Source organism: Trematomus bernacchii, unplaced genomic scaffold (genome assembly GCF_902827165.1).
Source record: "Trematomus bernacchii unplaced genomic scaffold, fTreBer1.1, whole genome shotgun sequence".
In the NCBI taxonomy this organism is placed as follows: domain Eukaryota; kingdom Metazoa; phylum Chordata; class Actinopteri; order Perciformes; family Nototheniidae; genus Trematomus; species Trematomus bernacchii.
In genome coordinates this window covers 1,122,108-1,148,756 of record NW_022987732.1, presented here as the reverse complement: position 1 = coordinate 1,148,756, position 26,649 = coordinate 1,122,108, and the positions used below count along the sequence as shown (strand labels likewise).

The following is a 26,649-nucleotide window of genomic DNA, read 5'->3' as shown; positions in this document are numbered from 1 at the left end:
TACTGATCATACTGTGTTTTGTAAAGCTATTGCTGAATTGTTTTTGAATAAGTTCAAGATCTATACAACTGAGCTTTTGTACTGTCATTGTCTGCATGTTAATATTAAGAACAGTTCTCAACAGTCACCTGGACTCTGGATAGTTGAAGAAAATACTAGTATTATATGATGTCATTTTTGCCGAAATAAATTGAAAGGATAAAACAAACGTTATTCTTTAACTTGTATTCATTAATTCCTCAGAATAGTTATATTAATGTGTTAAATGTTAACATTATTATCACCTACTGAGGTTTAAGGGTGCTTGGAACTCACACAGTCACATAGTCCAGTAAATGGAAAGTTTTATTCTTGCAACATGTAAGTAAATAAGGAGTGTACATATATGTTGAGGTTACATTATGACATTAGTTGAACGTACATTGCAACAATGTTAACATGCAGTTCCCAAATACATACATTTGTACTTCCTGGTCAGATTATAAGAGATAAAATAGTAAAGTTAAAGTATATTTTTGCTACTATGCTGATCATACAAGGTATAAAATCACAGTTTGACTTAATCATTTGCATCTGGATTATAATATTGATGATGAAAAAGGCATTGAAAGAAAATGGTGTTGTGACATCATCAAAAGCAGAAGATAAAAGCAGAGAAGGTCTGATCAGTTCATGGATTTTTGTAAATACTTTTTTCTGACATGATTCATTTAAACTGATTGACTATAATGTATTTCATTTATTATATTAATATATGTCCCGTTGCAGCCCAAATTGGTCGCTTTCCACATTTTCTTAATTATAAATGCGACAGTTTAACACAATAAAAGTAGAGTGGAAACATTAATCCGTTAATATTCATTATATTTGGCAAGTCAGATTACTTTTTTGTTGGAGAGTCTCTGGTTAAACAAGGTACAAGTCCCATCAATATGCTGATGGCAAAAGAAGATTAAGCTATGATTGTAATTAAAGTATCAATAAGATTATCAGATGTTAAAAATCTTTCTTCTCAGACCTAATCCAGTCTGGAGCCGTACACCTCCACCTCACAGAAAATCAGGTACTCCTTTCTCCCAGGAATGACGATGGTGACGTAGCGACCGTCCATCCCGTTACACTCAAAGGTTTCGGTGAAACCTGCACTGATGCTTGAGATCAAAGCACACCTAGCAGAAGAAGACATGTGTTTGTCTTTGAATGATCATTTGAACACATTTTGGTAAAAAATATTTTAAAGAGATATTACTGTGAGTATTGCCAAACCTATATATTATTATATTATATTTATAGAGCATACAAGTGTGGTTCCAAACAAAACTAATGACAAATATTCAATCACAAACTTTAAGCTACAGTAGTAACAAAATTAAAGGTCTGTAAAGTACCTGGGGTTGCTGTTGCCATTGTTTTCCAGAGAATCTCCAATTCTGATCTCAGCTCCATTAAGTCGTGTTGCCCCATTATCTAGAGTGTTGGTAACTTTAACAGAAAATATTTTGTGGGTTTCAACCAGGTCCAGACGCCACCAGGGGTTAAGATCATTTTTTGTGTGGATACAAGAATCCTGGCCCCATTTACTTGCACGATTTCCATCAATGGCATTGTAAGCTAAGCCTTGGAAATACTGCACTGATGACTGTGAAGCTTTTCCCTGGAGTGCCAAATTTGCTCCTGTGAACAGAACACATTTGCAAGTACAGTATCAGCATTGATAAGTAGTGGTTCTTGATGCTCTCTGTATAAAAAAAACCCTGAAAAACGTGTGTATTATCATACAACTATAATGCACAAACAGGAAAGTACACTCTCCAGTGGTAACATATGCAGTAGAAAATGGAGGTCAAGGAAAGTTGTACAGATGCATTGATTTATTGTTGTTGGAGAAAGTGCAACAGCAGCTAGCAGAAGTTAATTTTGTATATCAGTGTCAACAGTGGGATGACAAATCATAACATGTGAGAAACTGTTTCTTTAGAGAATTTACCAAGCCAATACATAATTTAAGAGCTTGGTGTGACTGCAGCTGGATTAAAAGAATTAGACAAATGCACCACCTCGCCATAATTTCAATTCTCACCTGTTGGAGCACGGTAACCGTAGACTTCCAACTCGCAGAGCGTTAGGGTCTTCTTTAAACCAGGTAGAACCACAGTCACATAACATCCCTCCACAGGTTCGGTAAAAGTCATTATGTAAGAAACACCTTCAGGGATGTGAGAAATCACACCAGCCCTAAAGAGAGAGAGGAGGCAGTTCATTACGTTGGATAGGTGCAATACTGAACAGGTGTATAGCAACATAAAGTAAGACATTACACCCACATTTAACCTGCCTGAAGAACAGTAACGGCAGTGTTTCACACCCCAAATGCTACATGTGCACTGAGTGCAGCCATGACCCAGTCACCTAATGGATCATAAAAAGGGTGGCTTAGGTCTGCTAAATTATTTCCTGGGGTGAACCCAGTAATAAAAAAATCTGTACGATCACTCACACTGGGTTTGCAGCACCATTGTATGTCAAAGAGTCGCCGATGTGAATTTCTGCCCCGTCGAGCCTTCCTGCACAGCAGTCTCCTCTGTTGGTGATGATGATGGAGGTGACGATGTAGGACTCCAGCAGGTCCACTCTCCACCAGGGATTGGTCATCTCACCAGTAGAGGTGCATGAACCAGCAAGATAGTTAGATTCACGGCTTCCATCAATAGCTTTGTCTGCATCTCCATAATAGTCTGGATTACTCCCTGACTGGCTTGCTTTTCCACGCAAGGCCACATTTTCTGTGAAGCGGAAAATTATTTGAAGATGATTACAAATCACCAAATCAAAGTGAAGCACAAACATCCAAGTGAAAAAAACTAAATAATTGTTAGAACTTTTATAATGAGCGTAATCCCACTTACGGTAGGTGTAAACTGAGCACGTCCCCAGCAGGAGCAGCAGGGGCAGAACTGAACTGTGTGTCATTGTTCTGGTTGAGAAAGACAAAATTGTTAATTACACTGAATAAATATACAGTGTCATAATTACTGCATGAAATCTGTCCTAAACATACTACAATAATAATTAACTTCTCTTCCATATTTGCTGCACAACTGTTTTTAAAGACATCTTCCGGCTGGTTATTCCTCGTCACGTGACAAGCGGTGCCCGCTGCTGCGTTTAAATTGGGGCGCCTTGGATTCACCCTGAGTAAAAAGTCGTTTAACACGCGTCGGTGTCGTCCACCACTTATTTTGAGAGGCTGCATTGAATACAACTGAAATGAGTGCACAAGAAATGCACATGTGTACGCCTCCTAACTCGTAAAAACAACAACAAACAAAAAAATTGCATTGCAATGCATTTTGCCAAACCATGCACTAGCAAGTTTGTTGAAGTTTGTATATATATATATACACTCACACTGTATAGTTGAGGGAGGGAAGATGATCTCAAGGTGAGTGATAGAAGGCTGGCGGGTTTCCTGGGAATCAGACGAGACAGACAGGTCAGAGGCAGGCTGGGTTGGCAAAAGGAAATCGTGCTGGAGAGTCTTGCCTGAGTTCAAAGAACAATCTGGCAATGAGTGAGTGTGCAGGAGAGGCTTATATACTATCTGATTGGAGATGAAAAGCAGCAAGGAGCTGACGGTGTGGGTGTGGCTGTCCAATCATGTAAGGTGGAGGCGGGGTCAGTGGAAAAGTACTGAGGTGCAGCACGTAAGGTGAGAAGCAGGCCATGACAATAAGATCCGGGATCAGCAACTTTGATGTTGGAAAATGTTTATTTCCTCTGGTGCTAGCTTCGTTATTGTCGATAAAATATATAGACTGCCATTTAGAAACTTACAGTAAATACATTTGGCTTCAAACAATAGGGCTAGACCAAACTGTCTAGAAATCTAATGAAAACAACAAACACTTATGCTGAACTGAGGATGATCCTCTGTCACTTTAAACTAACTAAGAGGGTGTCTACGATCTTTTTGGTCAAACTCCATGAAAACGTTCTGTATTCAAATGTCCATTTCATTTTTGTTGGGATATTACAACACATTGAAGGAAGTCCAGGAGAATGGCAGAATTGTTCGCAGTGGCGTCAAGGGCTAATAATCAAGCTTTTTAAAAGGCGAGTGGATTTTGGCAGGCAGTGAGTGCGGACCAACGATTGAACGATAACAAGAATGGCTCTCATCAAGTACGACCCGGTTCCCCTCGTTCGTACTGGAAGAGCCGTTCAAAAGAATCGGCTTGATCGCGACCGACACATCACTAGTGGCAGTGGAATAGAGGAATACAAGTACAAATATAGTCTATAACAGTGGCGAGCTGTCAGGGCCCTCTAGGCCCTCTCTAAGATATTCTAGAAAATAAAAGATATATTTTTTGATATATTTTTCATTAGTTTTACCAAAATAACTTGATTTAATTACATTTCCAAATAAATAAATCCTTTGAATCTGCCTATTCAGTTGCAGTTGGAATGTGAAGGGTTCGTTGTGTTGATATTCCGCTGAAGTATACGCTGTGACTGGGATGCTCTCTTCAGGAAGGGACAGAGCAAGCTGTTCTTCCTGAGGAGGCTCAGGTCATTCAATGTGTGCACGAGGCTGCTGCAGATGTTCTACCAGTCTGTGGTGGCCAGTGTGCTCTTCTTTGCCGTGGTGTGCTGGGGTGGAATTAGGGGCGGACTGGGACTAAAATTCAGCCATGGAAACTGACCCAGTCCGGCCACATGAAATGTCAAATGTTAGAAATCCGCTGTTTATTATTTAAAGTTTTACGTCCGATTCGCTCCTTTTTTCCTCTCTGTACACAGCTCCAGTTTGGGCATTGGCCTGTCATCAGATTTCATTTTGAGTTGCTGCTGTAGTAGCGGAAGTTTAGTAAAATTATTTTTTATGAAATAATCCAAATCTCCACCCTCCATAATTGCACTTGCTTCAGTTGCTTGCTACTTTTTAAGGGCGGTGATGACAGTTACAGTACGAACTGAAGTTGATGCGATTTGATTTGATTGTGAGGCATGACGTGAGCCTCATCTGATTGGTCAATCCCTCAATTTCTTTTCACCAAGGGAAGCCAATTTCGGCTAGCCTCCTCTCGCAACAGAGTGCAATCTACTGTTTCACCATAACATCTAGAGGGGCGCTGTTTCACTCTTTGTAAAATACTCAATGAGAATGGGGGAGAGATGGACCGGCAGAATATTTACCGAAACTAAACGAAGTGTTTTTATTTATTTATTAAAATTATAACTACAATCCAAAAAAACAGGGGAAGCCTGGCTTCCCTTGGCCTCCAGGAGAAAACGCCACTGAGTTCAAGGGATAATTCTCACCCACCTCTTGCTCTTGCCCTGCACTTGTATGTGCCAGTTGAGCTGGTTCTTCCACCAGCTCAACTCTGTCCCTCATCATGAACGCAGGAGGCTGGCTGTATATCTGAACTCGCGCCCTCATCATTCTCTTCATCATCTTGCACTTGTTCTAAGCTGCTGCTGATAGTGCTTGTAGCAGCGCTGCTGCCAAAAAGGTCTGTCAATTTGCGACATTTATATGCATCATTTATATGCATCACCTGCGAGTTTATCAGTGGATGTTTGCTGGAACTGTTTGTAAACAGCGTGTTACCTGACGGACACACACAGCGTGACTCCGGTCAGGTAGAGACCGGTCTCCAGTCAGCACCGCTGCAGACTCGCTGTTTGAGGGCTTGATAACCCACTCCCCCTCCACACCGCTCCACACTAGTTGGTTTGGAACAGCACTTAAATGTGGCGGACCCTCCGCGCGAGGGCCTTCGTGTGGCCGGTCTTTTTTCTTCTTCGTGTGTGATTATTTGACAAATAAGAACCACACAACTGCATTAGCGGCCGCTGTCGCCCTCTGTCGGCCGTAAGCGCAACTTAAATGATGACTTTAAACAAAAAAAATGTAAAGGGCCGGCCGGCCGTCAACGGCCCTTGACGACCGGCCGTTCTGTGGTTCTCCAGATTCTACAGATGGCCAGTCCGCCCCTGGGTGGAAACACAAACACTAGGGACACTGGCAGGCTGAACAAGCTTGTGAGGAAGGCTAGCTCTGTAGTGGGAGTACAACTGGACAATCTGGAGGAGGTGGCAGAGGGGAGGACGAGGAGGAAGCTAGACAGCATCCTAGAGAACCCCTCTCACCCACCCCATGCAGAGCTAATGAAGATGAGGAGTACGTTCAGCCACAGACTCATCCCTCCACAACACAGCACCAAGCGCCTCGGACAGTCCTTTGTGCCTGTAGCCATCAGGCTGCACAACAAGGGGTCAAAAATGTAAAATAAAAAATAAAAAAATTAATAAAAAATCACTGGACACAACCCATGTTAATATATTAGTAGTAGATCAAATATGTTTTAGATATGTCACTATATGTACAGATGTCCATTTTCACTTTTCACTTGTCACTTTAACTCATTTCGTACTTCATAACTTAGATCATCAAATATGTATATATACTGACAGTTATTTTACTCTTATTTTTACTCATCTCCTATTTCATAGTCTTTTATTATTATTATCATTATTATTTAAAAAAAAAATGTCTTGATTTTATTTTTGATTTTATTAATCTGTGTGAATCTTTGCTGTCCTGTTTTTTCACGCTTACCCTGTTGCTGCTTTGTACAACTGAATTTCCCCACGGGGATTAATAAAGGTCCATCTCATCTTATCTTATCTTATCTTAATAACTCTTCTTTTTCTTTTTTTGAGGGAAGGGGGGTCAGAGGGCATAGGTATCAATCAATCAATCAATGTATATTTATATAGCCCAATATCACAAATGTTACATTTGTCTCAACAAATGCATGGACTAGTTTCTCTGCATCGTTTTGAGGCAAGATTTGCCTGATTTTTGCAATGTTGCGTAGATGAAAGAAGGCGGTCCTTGAGATTGATTTTATGTGGGCGTTAAAAGATAAATCCTGATCAAATATAACACCAAGATTCCTTACAGTCTCACTGGAGGCCAAATTAATGCCATCCATAGTTAATATATCTTTAGATAATTTGTTTCATAGATTCTTTGGCCCGAGTACAATAACTTCAGTTTTGGCCGTGTTTAACATCAAAAAGTTTAAGGTCATCCACGTTTTTAAGTCCTTGAGGCAGTCTTGAATTGTATTTAGATGATTGGTTTCATCAGGCTTGATGGATAAATATAGTTGAGTATCATCCGCATAACAGTGGAAATGTACAGAATGATTCCTTATAATATTGCCTAACGGAAGCATATATAGTGTGAACAAAATAGGTCGAAGCACTGAGCCCTGTGGCACTCCATGGCTAACTTTGGTTTGCATGGAAGATTCATCGTTGACACACAAAAACTGAGAGCGTTCAGATAGATAGGACCTAAACCAGCCTAAAGCAGTTCCCTTTATGCCAACTAAGTGCTCTAGTCTTTGCAATAAGATGTCATGGTCGATAGTATCAAATGCAGCACTGAGATTGAGCAAAACAAGAATAGAGACAAGTCCTTTGTCTGAGGCTATTAGAAGGTCATTTGTGACTTTAACCAGAGCTGTCTCTGTGCTATGATGTGTTCTAAAGCCAGACTGAAAATCTTCAAATAAATCATTGTCTTTTAAGTAATCACACAACTGTTTTGCGACTGCTTTCTCAAGAATTTTTGAGAAGAACGGAAGATTAGAAATAGGTCTATAATTGGCTAAAACCTCTGGATCGAGGTTGTGTTTTTTAAGAAGAGGTTTTATTACTGCTACTTTGAATGATTGTGGAACATAGCCTGATAATAAAGATATATTCATAATATTTAATAAAGAAGTGCTAATTAATGGAAAAACTTCCTTTAACAGCTTAGTTGGAATTGGGTCTAAGATACACGTTGATGGTTTAGAAGAAAGAATCATTGAATTCAATTGTTCAAGGTTTATGGCTGAAAAGCATTCTAGTTTACCATCTAGTGTAATATTAGAACTTACATTTCCGGGAGCTGTTGATAACACTATACTGGTAAAAAGCAAGAGGTCATTAATTTTGTTTAAGAGTAACAACTTTATCATTAAAAAAAGCACAAAATCATTACTACTGAGTGCTATGGGAATAGAAGGCTCAATCGAGCTGTGGCTCTCTGTCAGCCTGGCTACAGTGCTGAAAAGAAATCTTGCATTATTCTTATTCTCATCTATTAATGAAGAGTAGTAAGCTGCTCTTGCTTTACGCAGTGCTTTCTTATATTCATTGAAAGTAATATGCCAAATTAAACGAGATTCTTCAAGTTTAGTGGAACGCCATATCCTTTCAAGTTGTCTCGACTTTTGCTTTATTTTGCGGGTTTCGGCATTATGCCATGGAGCTAGTCTATGTTGTTTTATTTTCTTCTTTTTCATAGGAGCAACAGAGTCTAATTTTATTCGCAGGGCATCTGTAGCACTATCAACAACATGATCAATTTGGGATGGTGTACATTTTGTATAAGTTTCCTCCCTTACATGCAGACATGCTATCGAGTTAAGTATTGATGGAATCTGCTCCTTAAGTTTGGCTATAGCATTAACAGATATATGTATAAAAGTTGCGGCTCGCCACTGATTGTTTGTTACGACTGAATAAACGGGTTTGAACTCAAATGCACGACTCACACAGGTTTTAACAAAAAAGGTTTATTTCAAACCAAAGCTCTTCTACAGAGGTCAAAAAACTAAATGACTCTTAACGAGGAAAAACAGATACAAAACAAAGTCACTCTTAATGAGGAAAAACACTAACAAAACAAAATCACTTCAATGAGGAAAAAACACTAGGAGCATAGATAACTAAATTCTCAGAAAACAAGACGTGGCTCAAAGCTCTGCTTGAGATTTTACCTGGCATGATACACTTGTGGTTAGTCACAGGAAACGAAACGAACTGGCACAGGACAAAGGGAGACGAGGACAATAAATACACCAGGTAATGGGGAACAGGTGGAAACAATCAGGGGCGGGGTCGACAATCACAGGTGTGGGAGACACACAAGGAAAGGAGGTCAGAGTATCTGAAACGAGAGGGAAGGTTACTATTAAAAGATAAAGGGGAAAATCACTAGACAAAGACACTAAACTAAACTAACATAATTTGCGAGAGATGACAGTACTCCCCCCTTTAGGGCCGACTCCTGACAGCCCAGGAACCTGAGGGTGCTGGCGAAAAAAGTCATTAATGAGAGTCTGATCCTCGACAAATCTTGATGGGATCCAGGAGCGTTCTTCTGGTCCATAACCCTCCCAGTCAACCAGGAACTGTCTCCCTTTGCCTCTGTTCCGGACCGCCAACAGGCGCTTGATCGTATAGACCAGGCCGCCGTCGAGCATTCGGGAGGGAGGAGGGGGTTTGGCTGCGGGAACCATGGGGCTTTCCTTTACCGGCTTCAGTCGTCCCACATGGAAAGTGGGATGAACCCTCAGAGACCTGGGTAGACGAAGACGGACAGAGACCGGGTTAATGACTTTGGTCACTGGGAATGGGCCTACGAACCTAGGTGCCAATTTTTGTGACACCACATGAAGGGGAAGATCCCTGGTAGAGAGCCAGACCCTCTGGCCGGGTCTGTATTCCGGAGCAGGACGATGCTTCCGATCTGCCGCCACCTTCATGTGTTCTCCACTCCTAAGAAGAGCCCTGCGGGTGGCGGACCAGATCCGGTGACAACGCCGAACCAGGGCGTGGGCGGACGGGACTGTGACTTCCTTCTCGAGATCCGGGAAGGTAGGAGGTTGATACCCATAGGCAGCCTGGAAGGGAGTCAACCCAGTAGGGGCCGTGGGGAGCGTGTTGTGGGCGTACTCTACCCATGTGAGATGCCTGCTCCAGCAGGAAGGATTCTGGGAGATGAGGCAGCGGAGCCCAGTTTCTAATTCCTGATTAAGGCGTTCGGTCTGGCCATTGGACTCCGGATGGTACCCGGATGACAGGCTCACCGACGCCCCGATGAGGTTGCAGAACTCCCTCCAGAAGCGTGAGATGAACTGCGGACCCCGGTCTGAGACAATATCTTTGGGGAAACCATGGATACGGAACACATGCGTCATCATGATCTCTGCCGTCTCTTTGGCAGACGGCAGCTTGGGTAAGGCAATATAATGAACCATCTTAGAAAAACGGTCCACCACCGTGAGTACGGTGGAGTTACCTTCTGACACCGGGAGCCCCGTGACGAAATCCACGGAAATCTCAGACCAGGGTCGGCTGGGAACCGGGAGCGGCCGGAGCAGCCCCATCTGTGCCCTGGAGGATGTCTTGTTGCGGGCGCAGACAGGAGAGGCCTCCACATACTCTCGGACCTCTCGCTCTATGGATCTCCACCAAAAACGTTGCTTGATAAAGAATATGGTCCTCTTGATCCCAGGATGGCAGGTGAGCAGCGATGAGTGAGCCCAATGGACGACCTGTGGACGTACAGTAACAGGCACAAACAGACGGTTTGGCGGACAACCACTAGGTGCCGGGCTCTCACCGTTAGCTTGCTTAACCACAGATTCTATTTGCCAAGTGACCGCCCCTACCACACGGTTCAGTGGCAGGATGGATTCAGGCTTCTTGGCAACCGGCTCGGGGTCAAACAAACGGGACAGGGCATCCGGCTTGGCGTTCTGGGACCCCGGCCTGTAAGACAGAGTGAAGTTAAAACGGTTAAAAAACAGAGACCATCTTGATTGGCGAGAATTTAGTCTTTTAGCCTTCCTAATGTACTCAAGATTCTTGTGGTCGGTCCATACTATAAAAGGAAGCTGAGGCCCCTCCAACCAATGTCTCCATTCCTCCAGAGCAATCTTTACCGCCAACAACTCACGGTTCCCCACGTCGTAGTTCCGCTCTGCAGAGGAGAGTTTCTTGGAGAGAAAGGCGCAGGGATGAAGTTTGTTGTCTTCCTTGGACTGCTGTGACAGGACAGCCCTCACCCCTTCATTTGAGGCATCAACCTCCACCACGAACTGACGAGTTGGGTCGGGGATGATGAGGATGGGGGCTGAGGTGAACCTCTCCTTGAGACGGCGGAAAGCCTCCTCGGCCTGAGGAGACCACACAAAAGGCACCTGAGGGGACGTGAGAACATGAAGGGGAGAAGCAATGGCACTGAAACTTCTGATGAAGCGCCTGTAAAAGATCGCGAAGCCCAGAAAACGTTGCACCCCCTTGCGGTTGTCTGGCGTAGGCCACTTAGCCACCGCACTGAGTTTGGCCGGGTCCATCTGGATCAGACCAGGAGCTATGATAAACCCTAGGAAGGATACAGTTTTAGCATGAAACTCACATTTCTCTGCCTTCACATACAGTTTGTTCTCCAGGAGTTTTTGGAGGACCTGACGTACATGGTGAACATGAGAGTCTTTGTCAGGTGAGTATATTAAAATATCGTCAAGATATACAAACACAAAACGGTTTAAAAACTCCCTTAAAACATCGTTGATGAGAGCTTGAAAAACTCCTGGAGCATTGGTGAGACCAAATGGCATGACGAGATACTCATAGTGCCCTGTGGGTGTGTTAAAACCGGTCTTCCACTCATCCCCCTCACGAATTCACACCAGATGGTAGGCATTACGCAAGTCTAACTTGGTAAAAATGTTAGAGTCTTGAAGTTGTTCAAAAGCAGTAGCCATGAGGGGGAGCGGATACCTGTTCTTTACTGTAATGTCATTTAAAGGAGAATAATCAATGCATGGCCTAAGGGATCCGTCCTTTTTTCCCACAAAGAAAAAACCTGCCCCAGCCGGGGAGGAAGACGGGCGGATCAGACCTGCACGAAGAGAGGTGTCAATGTACTCCTTCATAGCCTCCTTCTCAGGACCCGAGATGGAGTATAACCTACCCTTCGGAATTGGAGCCCCAGGTAACAGATTGATGGCACAATCATACGGCCTATGAGGAGGAAGGGAGGTGGCGTGCACTTTACAAAATACCTTGGCCAGGTCATTGTAACAGGGAGGAACAGAAGTTAAATCTGGGGTTTGAGTATTAGTAACCCGATCGGTACTACGTTCCCCAGAAACCCCTCCAACTGCCATGTTTCGCAAACACTTAAAACAATCCTGTGAACACTCCTGCCCCCACCCCTTAATTTTACCTGACCGCCAATCAACATAGGGGTTATGCTTGGTTAGCCAGGGAAAACCTAGGATGAGAGGATGTTGAGCAGAATTAAACAGGTGAAACGACATGAGTTCACAATGATCATCAATCATGATAGTGACAGATTCGGTCTTGTGTGTGACATGAAATAGAAGTTTGCCATCCAGAGCATTGGCTTTCAAAGGGGACGACAAAAGTTCAGTTTTAAGTCTCAGTTCATGTGCTAATCCCCAATCCATCAGGCTTTCGTCAGCCCCAGAGTCAATTAACACTTTTTGAGAGTTACTTATTCCATGGCAGATTACCTTTATGTTGGTCAACTTGCGGGAAGGAGAATCTGCCGTAGAAAGACGGCTCACCAGTGCCCTCCCTTTCACTGGTGAGCCCCGTCTTTTACCGGGCATCCAGAGCAAAGATGACCTTCTTGGCCGCAGTAAAAACATCTTCCCTCCAGCAGGCGGCGCCGCCGCTCCTCCGTAGACAGCTTGGCACGTCCCAGCTGCATTGGCTCCTCGGCCTTGTTGGGAGACGCTGACCTCTGGGATGGAAGGAAAGAGGAACGTGGCATGGCAGTCTCCTGAGAGTGAGAAGAGTAGGGGTGCCCTCTAGGGTGGAAATAGGGTAGTGCAACCCTGTCCTTCTCCCGTTTCCTCTCAGCAAGTCTGTCATCAATCCTAATGGACATGGCAATGACCGAGTCTAGTTCCACAGGCAGCTCCAAGGGCGCCAGCTGATCCTTAATAGGGTCAGAAAGTCCATTAATGAAGGCATCGAACAAAGCAGAAGAATTCCAGCCACTATCGGCCGCAATGGTGCGAAATTCCACTGCGTAGTCTGACACACTGCGTCTTCCTTGACTTAACTTGTAAAGGACCCGAGCTGCTTCTCTGCCTGGGGATGTGTGGTCAAAAATGTTCGTCAGGGAGTCCGTAAACTGTCCCAAAGACTCGCATATCGGCGAGTCACGTGACCATTCAGCCGTAGCCCACGCCGCCGCTCGTCCGGTGAGATGGGAAATCATAAAAGCCACCTTGGATCGCTCTGTGGGAAAGGCTGTCGGAAGTTGACTATAATGTAGGCTGCAATTCACCAGAAAGGGACGGCAGTCATGGGATTCCCCGGAAAACTTCTCAGGCGGAGCCAGACGGATTGACACGGTGTGGGAAGCGGGCGCCGGGTCCACATTCGCTTCGGGTCCGGCCGGAGGTGGGGGTGAGGGCTCAGCCTTGAGGTGAGTGAGCAGGTGGTGAACCTGCTCCGCCAGGTGGTTAATCTGGTTTGTTACAGATGACTCGAACTCCCTCTGGCTGTCTGTGACGTGCGATATTCCCTGCTGGATGGCCGTTAAATGATCCTCCTGTTGAGCGAGGCGGCCTGCCTGAGAGCGAAGCGCTGATTTCAGCTGTTCAGAGTCGGCTGAGTTCATGTTTTGGCCAGTTCGTACTGTTACGACTGAATAAACGGGTTTGAACTCAAATGCACGACTCACACAGGTTTTAACAAAAAAGGTTTATTTCAAACCAAAGCTCTTCTACAGAGGTCAAAAAACTAAATGACTCTTAACGAGGAAAAACAGATACAAAACAAAGTCACTCTTAATGAGGAAAAACACTAACAAAACAAAATCACTTCAATGAGGACAATAAATACACCAGGTAATGGGGAACAGGTGGAAACAATCAGGGGCGGGGTCGACAATCACAGGTGTGGGAGACACACAAGGAAAGGAGGTCAGAGTATCTGAAACGAGAGGGAAGGTTACTATTAAAAGATAAAGGGGAAAATCACTAGACAAAGACAAAAACACTAAACTAAACTAACATAATTTGCGAGAGATGACATTGTTTGCTACACAGGGAAATTGTCCATAACCTCTCAAGTATGATGCCAAGGTTTTTGGGTGCAGCTTTTGCAGTTCAGATAACAATACCATTGCAATAGTTTCAGTCTAAAGAATTGTGTGCAGACTTTTCCTTCTGACATACGGAAAGGAATCTGTGGAGATTACTTTTTTTAAACTGATACAGCTTGGGCATCTTCACAGATTAGATACCTAAAATCCTTTTTGTAAACTCATACTGTGGTGGTGGGCTGACCAGGTGTCCCGCTTTGTGTGGGACTTCACAGGAAACAAGAGAGCTGTGTTGGCTGTTTCAGATGTCAATCAATCAACATAAACTATGTATTAACTCATGGGTGTGGAGGGAGATTCCCAGACATCTTTTGTGAGATTTGCCAGAATTATTTTTCAATTGCATCTTTTGAAGCAACACAAAGAAAATATCAATCTATGGATTCATTCTTCCTGAAACCAAAAGGGTATTACCGAAGAGACAAGGTTACAGCAGCTGATTTAATAAACGTTTCCCAGACTGTGCAACACTCGGTCCCAGGGCAGCAGACTGTGGCATTAAGCTGGCTCTGGTCATTTTTCCAGACTCGGAGATTGCATTATGATTTATTATGATTCTATGAATGTATTAAGAGAGCAATGTACTGATAATCAATGCTACACTAAGGAACCACAATGTTCAACAGAATCTGCTTTCTCCTGACTTTTTGGAGAAATACCAAGGCCCCAAAAATGTGTTTATTCCATAGCCGAGAATAATATTTTGCAAGTCCTGCACACTAGAGGACATGCCCAGTTTCCACAAATATGGGTATGGAGGAGGTGTCTTTAGGTTTTTCTTTCCTGTTTTGAGCATAAAAACACTGGCTGAGAGGGAGCAAACTCGAGAGAGGGGGGTTTTCCCCTGGTAGCTCTCTCCTCGGTAAAGCTCTCTCCCTGGGAGCTGGGTTTTTCCTCTGTAAGGTTCTCTCAAACTTGGTATATATCTCTTTGATTGATTGATTGAATGAAAAGTTTATTAACAGCTTGTATATTGGGTACAGTACAGTACAGCTCAAAACATACAATTGTTAAGGGGATGCAGACCAGAGAAAGACTTTCGTCTTGTTTACATCAGGGTCCCCCATTTCCAATTCATCATATCATTTAAGACATATAAGACATATTTGACATACAGATGGCTTATTTACAATTTACATACAGTTGGTTTTTTACATACAGATGGCTTATTTACAATTTTCATTTTAGATTTCGTTCTAATACATCCTAACCGGACATTTAAGACATACTGTACCAAGTCTACAGATATACAGTTAGTAACAGAGTCTAAAATGCGAGTATATACATAGATGGGGGGGGGAAGCTGTCCATTGTACGACAGGTTGAGATTTGTAGCTCTCTCCTCGGTAAAGCTCTCTCCCTGGGAGCTGGGTTTTTCCTCTGTAAGGTTCTCTCAAACTTGGTATATATCTCTCGAATTTCTTTGTTGAATGCTGATGAATTGTGTGTTGAATGATTATAACCCAGCCACCTGTGAGGAAATTCCTCCGAATTCATGCGGGAATAGGTGTGGAATTGATGTGAATCGATTTGTTGAATGAAAGTTTGAATGTTGTTTTTATCACCAACCTTTTATGAGGAGATGCCTCTAAATTCTGTCGGGATATTTTAATATCACAACTGAATTGGGCAGTTGAAGTTACAATTTAGTATAATAAATGTAAGACTGTGAACTGAGGTTTCCTATTAGTAATTGACCACAGCATGAAATATTCTGCATGATTGTCATGTTTTAACGAGAGAAGTTAAAAACCCTGTACAAGTGTGGACCACTTTTTCTTCAAATAAACTGATCCCACCCTTTGGATTGGGACAACTTAAAAGAAATCTGCGCTCTCCTCTCCTGCTTGAAAGGTAAGAAATGCACATCTGCCACTCTCACACTTAGGTAGGGCCACACCTCATTACTGATACCCAAATCCTTCAGGATTGCTTAAACAGATTTAGCGGGTCGTCTGAATTGAAACAGCAGTTAATTGAACGTGGTTCTTCATCGTTGGTGGATCTGAGCCAAGCAGTAAACTAAATGCACTCAATAAATGTTGTTAGGTCAATTAGTAGGTCTGAGTAATTTGCCGGAATAAGTTAACAGCCCTCCCAACTCCAGCAGGGGGAACTGAAAAAGGTAAATATTGGTCCAAATAAATGTATTATCTGGAACAGTATGCAAGACATGATTGTCCAGAAGGTAAGTCAGTCAGGGTCTGAGGTATCAAATAATCATCAAACCATCCAAACTATTTAGTACATATGTGTGGATGACTTTCTAAGGTTATTCTCCTGACGCAACTACTCATGGTTTGAATAGAATTGACCAACTGTTGATTAAAACAGTGAGTTTGGAAAAGATAACACAACAGAAATAAGGTACAAATTCCATTTGAGAGAATTGAGGAAGCCAAGAAGAAGCAGCAGAATTTGATTGACACGGCAACTTGTTCCTAACCTCTTGGGTCTGATGCCAGTGATTTCGGAGCATCAAGGAAGCAGGAAATGCTTCCTTGTTTCTAACTTACTGTCACTCAGGTATGATGCCAATGTTTTTGGGTACAACTTGTACAGCTAAGAAGACAATAACATTGCAACAGTGTCAGTCTGAAGAATTTGTGCAGCGTCTTTATTGTCAGTCACCCGAAAAGGAATTTGAGAAGGAAATAAAATCTGAGTTGTTGAAACCAGTAAACTGCAGGGTTGGATTGTGTTTCTTCAGAGAGAAAAACAGAGAAGTAGAGTTTTCAAAATGTTGAAACACACTAGAACAGAGAAGTTGATTGTGCACATTAAGCAAAAATAAATTGTAACTAAGCCTTTTTGTTATTAACGAATTCTGTTGTTTTTTTGTAGAATTTTTGGTATGTTTTCAACTTTCCATGTGCAGAGATATAATCAGGGGTCATTCACTGCAATGTTTTTTACCAGAGTTAAAGTTTTTACTGAAGCTGTTTTATGCTATTTTTCACACATTTTGGTCAAACACATTTAATGGTTGATGCATTTAAATCCAGAGTAATTACCATCAAGCTAAAATCTATGCTTGTCTAAAAAACAAGTTTGTGCAAATTAATGTTGTAATGGTCCAATTTAATCAGAAGTTGTCCAGTAACACCATTATTAAGCAGTGATGAAAGAAGTACTCGTATGTTTTACTTATTTAAACATTTAAAATGCTCTATAATAAATTAAAGCCTTGCATTTAAACATTTACCCACATGTATTTACAAAAGCATTATCAGTCAAATGTACATCAAGTAAGTAAATGTTTGAGTAGCACCTTTGATAGTATGGATTATACATTATTGTTGGAGCAATTCAGTTAATTTATTTCATTGTTTAACATTATTTTTCTTACCGTTTTTGCTAAATGTAAATAAAAAGCAAAAGGGGCAAGATTGGAAAACCCAATATTGTACTGCATGATATTGGATTCTTGGCATAAACTTCCGAAAACGACATTCTCGCTTGAACTTTGGATATTTTTCCCTGCGTAACATTTGCTAGCCGGTTCTTCAGTGGCAGTTTTAGTTTGGAGTTCATTTTCTGTTTTATTTCTTTATAATTTAGCTGCTACAATTACAGTATGTATTACTTTCTGGAATATTATTGCGAGGGGTGGGGGAAATAATCGATACAGCATAGTATCGCGATACTTTGCGTGGCGATATTGTATCGATACACGGATGGCAAGTATCGATATTTTATTATATTAACTTTTTTTTTTCTTTTCTTTTTTCATTTCATTTCATTTAATCGTTTATTTGAACAGGGACAATGCACATTGATGAACACTTTAAACAAATAATGCTTCAAATGTAAATATGCTGGATTTGAGCTTTGAGCTAATTTCCATCCATAGTCCCTCACATACAACATATAAGAACCTGACATTTATATAAAAAAAAACATAAATACATGATATGCAGAAAGAGCAAGAGCAGCATATACAAGCATTTACCACATGGCAGTACAATGTAGCAGCTACGACATGTAAAGTGCAAGAGAAGATACAAGAGCTACCTAAAGTGCAAGAGGAGATACCCTTGTGTTAAAGTGCATTTAGCGGTGATTGCACGTCTGTTTGTTTCTCAACCATTCTCTGAGTTGACCTTTAAAACTATTGAGAGTGGGACAATCCCGTATCTCAGTTGGGAGGCTATTCCAGAATGAGCTGCCTTTAATGGAGAGTACATTTTGTCCAAAAGTGGTCCGTCTACGGTGGACTTCACAGTCTCCTCTGGTTTCATTTATAGAAACTGTAGCATATCCCTCCGAAAGATGGTCGTATATAAAACAGGAAGTTACGTTAAGACATGTATACAATTGCAATGAAAGTAACAAAAACAATGCCATCTCCTTTTCAGGTTCTAATAACACAAATTGTGTTATTTACATAAACTATTCATATTGCAAATATATTTTTTAACCAGGAAGGGAAGACGAACATGGATATGAAGCATGTGATTTGCAATATCACAATATATCGTATCGCAATACTTAGCATATCGTAGAATCGCAATACTATCGTATCGTGGCTTAAGTATCGCGATAGTATCGTATCGTGGGGAGCCTGGTGATTCCCACCCCTAATTATTACTGATGCATTGATGCTTAAAGCTCCCATGTCATGCTTTTCCGGTTATTACCCGTCCCCTTGTGTGTTATGAAGGTTTTTATGCATGTAAACGGTGTGCAGAGTCAAAACCCTGAAAGTACACCCTGTAGCGAGTAAAACTCTAACACAGAAAATACCTCCCCAAAACGCCTCGTTGGAGATACGTCACTGCCCATTTGATTCTTCCGGGTACCCCTGTCTATATACTCTACATCATTACACTATAAACACTACATCTTTAACTATATACACTACATCATTACACTATAAACACTACATCATTACACTATAAACACTACATCATTACACTATATACTCTACATCATTACACTATATACACTACATCATTACCCTATATACTCTACATCTTTACTCTATATACTCTACATCATTACACTATATACACTACATCATTACTCTATATACTCTACATCATTATCTATATACACTACATCATTACCCTATATACTCTACATCATTACTCTATATACTCTACATCATTACACTATATACTCTACATCATTACTCTATATACTCTACATCATTACTCTATATACTCTACATCATTACACTATATACACTACATCATTACCCTATATACTCTACATCATTACTCTATATACACTACATCATTACACTATATACTCTACATCATTACTCTATATACACTACATCATTACTCTATATACACTACATCATTACTCTATATACTCTACATCATTACTCTATATACTCTACATCATTACTCTATATACTCTACATCATTACTCTATATACACTACATCATTACTCTATATACTCTACATCATTACTCTATATACACTACATCATTACTCTATATACACTACATCATTACTCTATATACTCTACATCATTACTCTATATACTCTACATCATTACACTATATACACTACATCATTACCCTATATACTCTACATCATTACTCTATATACACTACATCATTACTCTATATACTCTACATCATTACTCTATATACACTACATCATTACTCTATATACTCTACATCATTACACTATATACTCTACATCATTACCCTATATACTCTACATCATTACTCTATATACACTACATCATTACACTATATACTCTACATCATTACTCTATATACTCTACATCATTACACTATATACTCTACATCATTACACTATATACACTACATCATTACCCTATATACTCTACATCATTACTCTATATACACTACATCATTACACTATATACTCTACATCATTACTCTATATACTCTACATCATTACACTATATACTCTACATCATTACTCTATATACTCTACATCATTACACTATATACTCTACATCATTACTCTATATACACTACATAATTTTATAAAATTATAAAATGCAATAACGTGCTTTAACCAGTAGGTGTCCCTTTCTATCAGCTGTGCACCGTTATGGCGTAAATACAGCCTACCTACCAATTGGATCAAATATAAAAGTCAGCCGAATTAGTGTTGTTACTGCAAGGAGACGCATTGTGTGAAAAGAAATGTAAGATGTTGTTTAATTGCTGATATATTTAAGATCCACGTCAAGTTTTCAGTTTTGACGGCAGTTCCTGTTTGTCTAGAAGTCTTCTCATCAGGGCTCTATAAACAGAGTTAACTACGGCAGATATGTCATATTTAATGCAGCCGAAACGTGTATTACAATGCCATTATGTGATGACTTTCAAAGAGAAATGCAAGCACACTCGGAATAATGTATTATTTAATTTCTTTTAAATGTTTTCGGATTTCACATCGCATAAACACCAAATCCCAGCGTGCATAGCGGAATATCAGTATGAGAAAAACCCACAGTTAATATATACACATTCCTTCACATTTAAATTTAAATTTACATTAAAGTATTTCGTGAGGCCTTCTAACTTCTAAACTTCTAAATATAACTACAGTACGGTTGTAGTTGAAGAGTTTGTAAATTAACCGATTGAACCAAAGCTGTTGCCTGTTGCAATATACAGTCTATGGTTGCTACAGAGGATTGTGGGTAATGTAATGTCTTCGGCCATCCAAAACTCATAGAAAACTACTTGTTTCTCAGAATTGAAGGGGAAAACGTGACAAAAGCATTGTACACACACTAAAACTTATCAATGTCGTTTAATTAACAAGGATAATCTGGTGTTTTTGAGTTGATGAGTAGTGGAGATATCACTGTCAAATCAATCGACAGTAAGGGGAATACTTACTTCTGGGTGTACAATTCTCCGTTATCCAATGGGAATGGACGGTCACATTGCCTTTAACAGCCTCCGACACAAACGAATGCCGTGCTTCCATGAGCGTCAAATCCCGCCGCAGATGGGAATACATTGCAATTAGTTGAAAGCTATTTGCGTGTTTATGAAGCTGAAGGAGCCTCGGCGCGTCCAAACTGCACGCCTCGGGACCCTGACCAAGCGTTGCTCCTGGACGTTTATGGAGTGAGAGTGTGTTGTTTTTTATGAACCACATAGCTTCCGGTCTTCCAAGACCCGACCGGACAAAAAGACGTGTTGCAGGCACGAAACACACTACCAATAGAAATACATTGCTTTTAAAATCGTTCTGTGTGACACGAAAAAAGGGGAAAATCGTGTTGGTGAACACGAATCAATAGATTAAATGTCGTGACTATAACACGAAATGCCATGAGACTGGCTTGCCCGAGCAGCCGCACATCATCTCTGCTGTTTCTGTGTGTGAGCAGTGGCGGCGCCAGAGTATTTTTGTTGGGTAATCTATGGTAGGGCTAACCCATACAGTGGTGGTGCTCAAGTCAGTATTTGAATGTAATTACATACACGCTATATTTCCCCCTTTGACAGTGAAACGCCACGCGTGAGGTTTCGATTATTTCCCTGTCTCAATCAAAATGGAACTGTATGAAATAAAACGGCACATTTGTCTTGTAGTAAATAAAAAGGGATCACTGTGAACGTGACGTATGATAGTACACGTTGAAGATCCAATGGGGATACTGAATGGCGGTTTCGACTGATCTCAATCAATAAGGCATGACGCAGACCCAACGTTGCGTTGCTCTGATTGGCTGTAGGTCTATTCAAATTGCATTCGGAGGCATTTTGATCTGACCGCGGCCGCGCTGATTTTATAACGCCAGAGAATTTCCACACCTTTGGTGTATAAAACTCCCCCACTACTTAGACTATTCCTTGCACCCCTCTTCTAGCATAACCCCGAATGGTCTCAACCATATTGCATCAGTAACGTGTACTTGTTGTTACAGCAGGATCAGTTTGTGTGTTGTGGACACGACCCGTATATTTTCGCAATCCGTGTTCTCAACATTTAGCATTTTGCTTATTATTTTATTTAATTTGCTTACTTTAACATCATTTTTCATGGTGGGGCTAAGCCATTTCTTGGTATGGCTGTAGCCTACCCCAGCCATACAGTGGCATACACTGTGTGTGAGGAATGTTTCTCTGAAAGGTCACAGTGCCATTGTGAGGGATCGAGCGGCTCCTCTGTGTTTGTACACCGATCCTTATCTCTAAGGGCGCAACATTAAATTGCCTTTGTTTGCACCCGTGTGCTGTGTCAGTGTTTGTGTCGCTGTGATCTCATTCCAGGGTCACCGCCACTGTGTGTGCGTCTCAGTGTAAATAAATATATAAATATTTTGCATGCAGGACTTTAACTATTTTCCTACACTCTGCTACTTCTACTTTTACTTAAGAAGAAGATCTGAGTACTTTTCCCACACAGCATCATATAAACATATATGTATCTTGCATTTGTAGCTATGAGACAATATATATATATAATATATCAGTGGCGAGCCGTGAGCTTTATACCTAGGCCCTCTGACCCCCACCAATTCCCTCGAAAAAAAGAAAAAAAAAGAGTTATTACGTCACAGTGTATACTTCAGCGGAATATCAAAACAACGACCCAGGGTGCAAAACGCATCAATGACAGCGACCCTCTACCACACAAAACAACACTTGTGAACCCAATTTGTGTTCTTTGACATTGAAAATGATATTGCATTGTGTTTGTTACTTTCGTTGCAGTTGTATGTCTTAAGTTGAATTTGGCATGCTTTTATTTTGAAGGCGAGTTCACACTGTTGACAGGAAGTTGTTGTTGGTATGGAAACAAGAAAAGTTTCACAGCGGGCGGAACTTGTCATAAAGTCCGCGATAATAAAACCCACCCATTTAGAGGGAAGATATGATTGGTCAATTGTACTGTCATTTGACATTACTCTCTCGTTCAGTTACTATAGCGGGCCCTCTGTGAATCGCAGAGAGGGCCAGACGAGCTTCTTCACTTCACATTCAACAGAGACTGAACAGGCAGATTCGAAGGATTTATTTCTTTGGAAATGTTATTTTAAATACAATTAAATCAAGTTTTTTTTCGGTAAAACTAATGAAAAATATAACAAAAATAATATTAAAAAAATATATATTTAAAAATAATATATATTTTTTAAATGTTTTTAAATATTATTTTTTAGAATATCTTAGGCCCTCACAGAGGGCCTAGAGGGCCCTGACGGCTCGCCAATGTAATATATATATGTCAATGTGATAAACTAAATCCTGCTTAAATTAAACTGTTGTTCATCAGTGTGTCGTTAGATAACTACTGGAACCTTGATCTGCTGACTAGAACTGGGTTCATGTGCATGGGAGTATACTACATTGTTTTTTGAGCAAATTGTCTAACAACATGTACAACTTCATTGATATTATTGACTTTGTTCCCATTTTTGTTGCTTTGATTATGGTCCTTATAAAAAATGCACAACATGTTACAAATATTCGTTAACCTGTTTGGCCCGAGAGACCCCGGTACCGGGGCCCTCCCGCAACCTCTTGCAGGAAACAGTGTCTGAGGGCATGTTCATTTAATAAACTATGAATGTTTTATATCCATGTAACGGGAAGAAACTCATCTAACTGATCATTTTTTTTTTTTTTTCAAAATAAAACCCACAATGCTAACGCTGAGCCTCTGAATTAGCAACAAGCGAAAAATGCTAACAGATTACTGCACCGAATATCACTCACAAAACCTTATTATTTATCTTTTCTGCACATCCAACACATGGATTCACATGGTGAGGTGACACAGAATCGATGGGTACATACATTATTACTCAATGATACGAACTTGCGACTTTATAAACAAAAACAGACATCAAAACATGTGGCGCTAGGTAGCTAAAAACGCTAACATGGCTTACCTGTGTCGTAGTTTGGTCAAAAGTGGTCTTCAATGGCATTAAAACGATAGAAACGCTGCTGAAGTTAATCCATAGGTTAATCCAATGTGTCTGTGTCCCTTTGAAATGATTTATGATAATCCATAAGCAATAAAACGGCTTTTCCGTTTCCAGATGTCAGAGCTAGAGTATAGGTTCACTCTGATGCAAAACTGCATGCGCGAAGCCCCCACCTTTTTTTTACCATGTGTGTGTGTGGGGGGATGCCCCTTTGATTCTATTGGCTCTAACGGTCAGAAAGAGGTGTCAACCATCAAAATCGACAAAGGGGGGCCAGAGATATGGAAAATCCACCCAAATGACCCCAGAAGTGTTTTTTTTTTGCTAAATCTCTCTAAAAAGGTCAAATGTCACTTGTTTTGCATCAATCTTGATACAGGGTACTGTACTATTATATGTTGTACTTTGGATTCCTAAAGGTTTTAGTCTACTAACCCATCATCCAAGCGTAGTTTTCACGAGCGCCATATATATATCCTCGAGCGCTACACCCCAGCCAGACCTTTAAGGTCTGCTGACCAGCTGCTGCTGGTAGTGCCCAGGACCAGGCTTAAAACCAGAGGGCACCGAGCCTTCGCAGCAGCTGGCCCTAGGCTCTGGAACACTCTGCCCCTCCATGTGAGGTCGGCCCAGACCCTAGGGGTTTTTAAATCCACTCTAAAAACACACTTCTTCTCTCTGGCTTTCTAGTTAGAGCGGAGCACGACTCCTGACTTTTCCTTGTGTTTTTATTTTAATTTTGTTTTTTATATATATCTGTTGTAACTTATTGTCGTTTATTGTGATTGTAGTAATGTGTTTTTATTACATGTACAGCACTTTGGCTCGACCAATAATCGCTTTTAAATGTGCTATATAAATAAAACCTGATTTGATTTGATTTGATAGATAGAAGAGTTACGACAGCGGAAGTCCAAAATGCTTGATCGTCACGTGGTTCAGGGAGAGTCAATAGTTCCCCGGAAGTTCGTGGCGGGACATATGAATGCATGATTACCGGAGATAGAACTACGATTTTTGGTAATAAGTAGTGAATAAAGGTCTTGATTTGCAATATTTATACAACATACCGATATGTGTATGTATTTACATCAATATGTTTTAAAAAATAAATAGAATCTGCTAATATTTATGGATAATATTAGGAATAGTGTGAACAGCTAGTTTACTTGTTAAAGGGCCCATGTCATGGCCATTTCCACTGATCATAATTACATTGTTGAGGTATACTAAAATAGATTTATACTGTGCAATTTTCCAAACTCACATTGGTTTCGCATACAGCATCTCTGTCAAGCATGTGTATTCAGCAGTATTCACTTTCTCCACTAAACGACTCGTTGGAGCTCTTGCCCCCCCCTCCCTGTGAGCCTAGTGTGCTCCGATTGGTCAGCTCGGCCACTCGTTCTGATTAGTCAACCACCAGAGAGGCTGCGCCCATGTCAGTGCTTTTCCCGGCTGCTCTCAGCGTAACATCAGTCTTATCATGGCGTCGGTACAGCGGTATATTTTATATACATATATATTTTTAACTGTTGTTATAGAAGAGTGTGACGGCCCCAGGGCCTTTGTCTTACGGTGGGGTGGAGCTGAAGAGGGTAATCAGCGCGATCACGGACACCTCCGTAGCCGGTGCTATTAATCCCAGCGGCCCGGAGTCTCTCTCCAAAGCGGCTGCAGAAGGACGAACTGAGCGACCCTCTCCCCTCGACCACCTGTCTCTGCATTTACTACAATAAATGTGCCGTGGTTTTGTAAACTCGTGTATGTCTCCTTGTCTTTGTGGCCTACGAGCTACTCTCATAACAAAGAGTAAGTTATTTTTACCCGTTATAAACTACTACTGTTTGATGAGAAATCAAATCATGGTTTGCTATATATGAATTCAGGGAAGAAAGGATAGGCCTACTAAGTATTTCCATTAAACTTTATTTTTAGAAATGTACAAAATGAACATAAATATACATATATACACGGTATATCATCCATTCCTCCTCCTCGCATCTTGCCTGCGCACAGTCGGTGCGGTGCCTTTTAGCACCCTCAGTAGTAGTAGAATCCCTTCCCCGTCATGGATTGTCCGCCAGGATCTGGCTGGACGAAATCAAATGCAAATCACAAAATATTAGAGAAACTTAGTTGTTTTAGATTCGTTAGTAGTAGTTGTGTAATGAACAGCTTGCCTGCTAATATGCTAACCTAGCTTTGTTTACCTTGGTAGCTAACACGATATGAACGTTAGCTTGGAGGAAAGGCAACTATAATGCAGTGTAATAAAACTACTATGAACAAAAGCTAGTGGTTCATATTAGGCTAGCAATAACGTGTTTATAATTGCAATCGTATACGGGTATTCTGCTACGTTCGGTCATACAATGTAACTTGCATGAATACATTGTTTTGCGCTAGCATACAGCTAGCCTCGTTAGCTACATGCAGTATATGTACGGTCACAATGTACGGTAAATCACAGTACAGTATACTGTATGAGTATTCCGTGTGTGTGACTGCAGACATTCTCCTGCCATGACAAACATGTAAGGCCATCTGCTGACATTGTAGTTGATATATTTAAACGCTAGCAACGTAGCATCACAAAAATGTTTTTCTGACCGAAACTAGCTCTAGCTCCGTGTGTTAGATCGCTACGCCAGCTATAATGTAATTACGTTTCGCGACTGACCGGCAAATCACCCGGAGTATACTGTCAATAGGTATTTTGTGTGTGAATGCAGACATTCTCCTGCTATGAGAT

At 41.1% G+C, this 26,649-nt stretch overlaps 1 protein-coding gene across 1 annotated transcript; it reads right to left on the bottom strand.

Moving 5' to 3' along the window:
* Positions 1-327: 327 nt before the first annotated feature.
* LOC117494764 lies at positions 328-3,584 on the bottom strand. Its single transcript, XM_034145723.1, has 6 exons — positions 3,409-3,584; positions 2,907-2,974; positions 2,498-2,783; positions 2,081-2,235; positions 1,389-1,674; positions 328-1,169 (listed from the first exon to the last, which is right to left on the bottom strand). The coding sequence occupies exons 2-6, from the start codon at positions 2,968-2,970 to the stop codon at positions 1,019-1,021; spliced, it is 942 nt and encodes a 313-aa protein (XP_034001614.1). The 5' UTR covers positions 2,971-2,974; positions 3,409-3,584; the 3' UTR covers positions 328-1,018.
* Between the last annotated feature and the right edge of the window lie 23,065 nt (positions 3,585-26,649).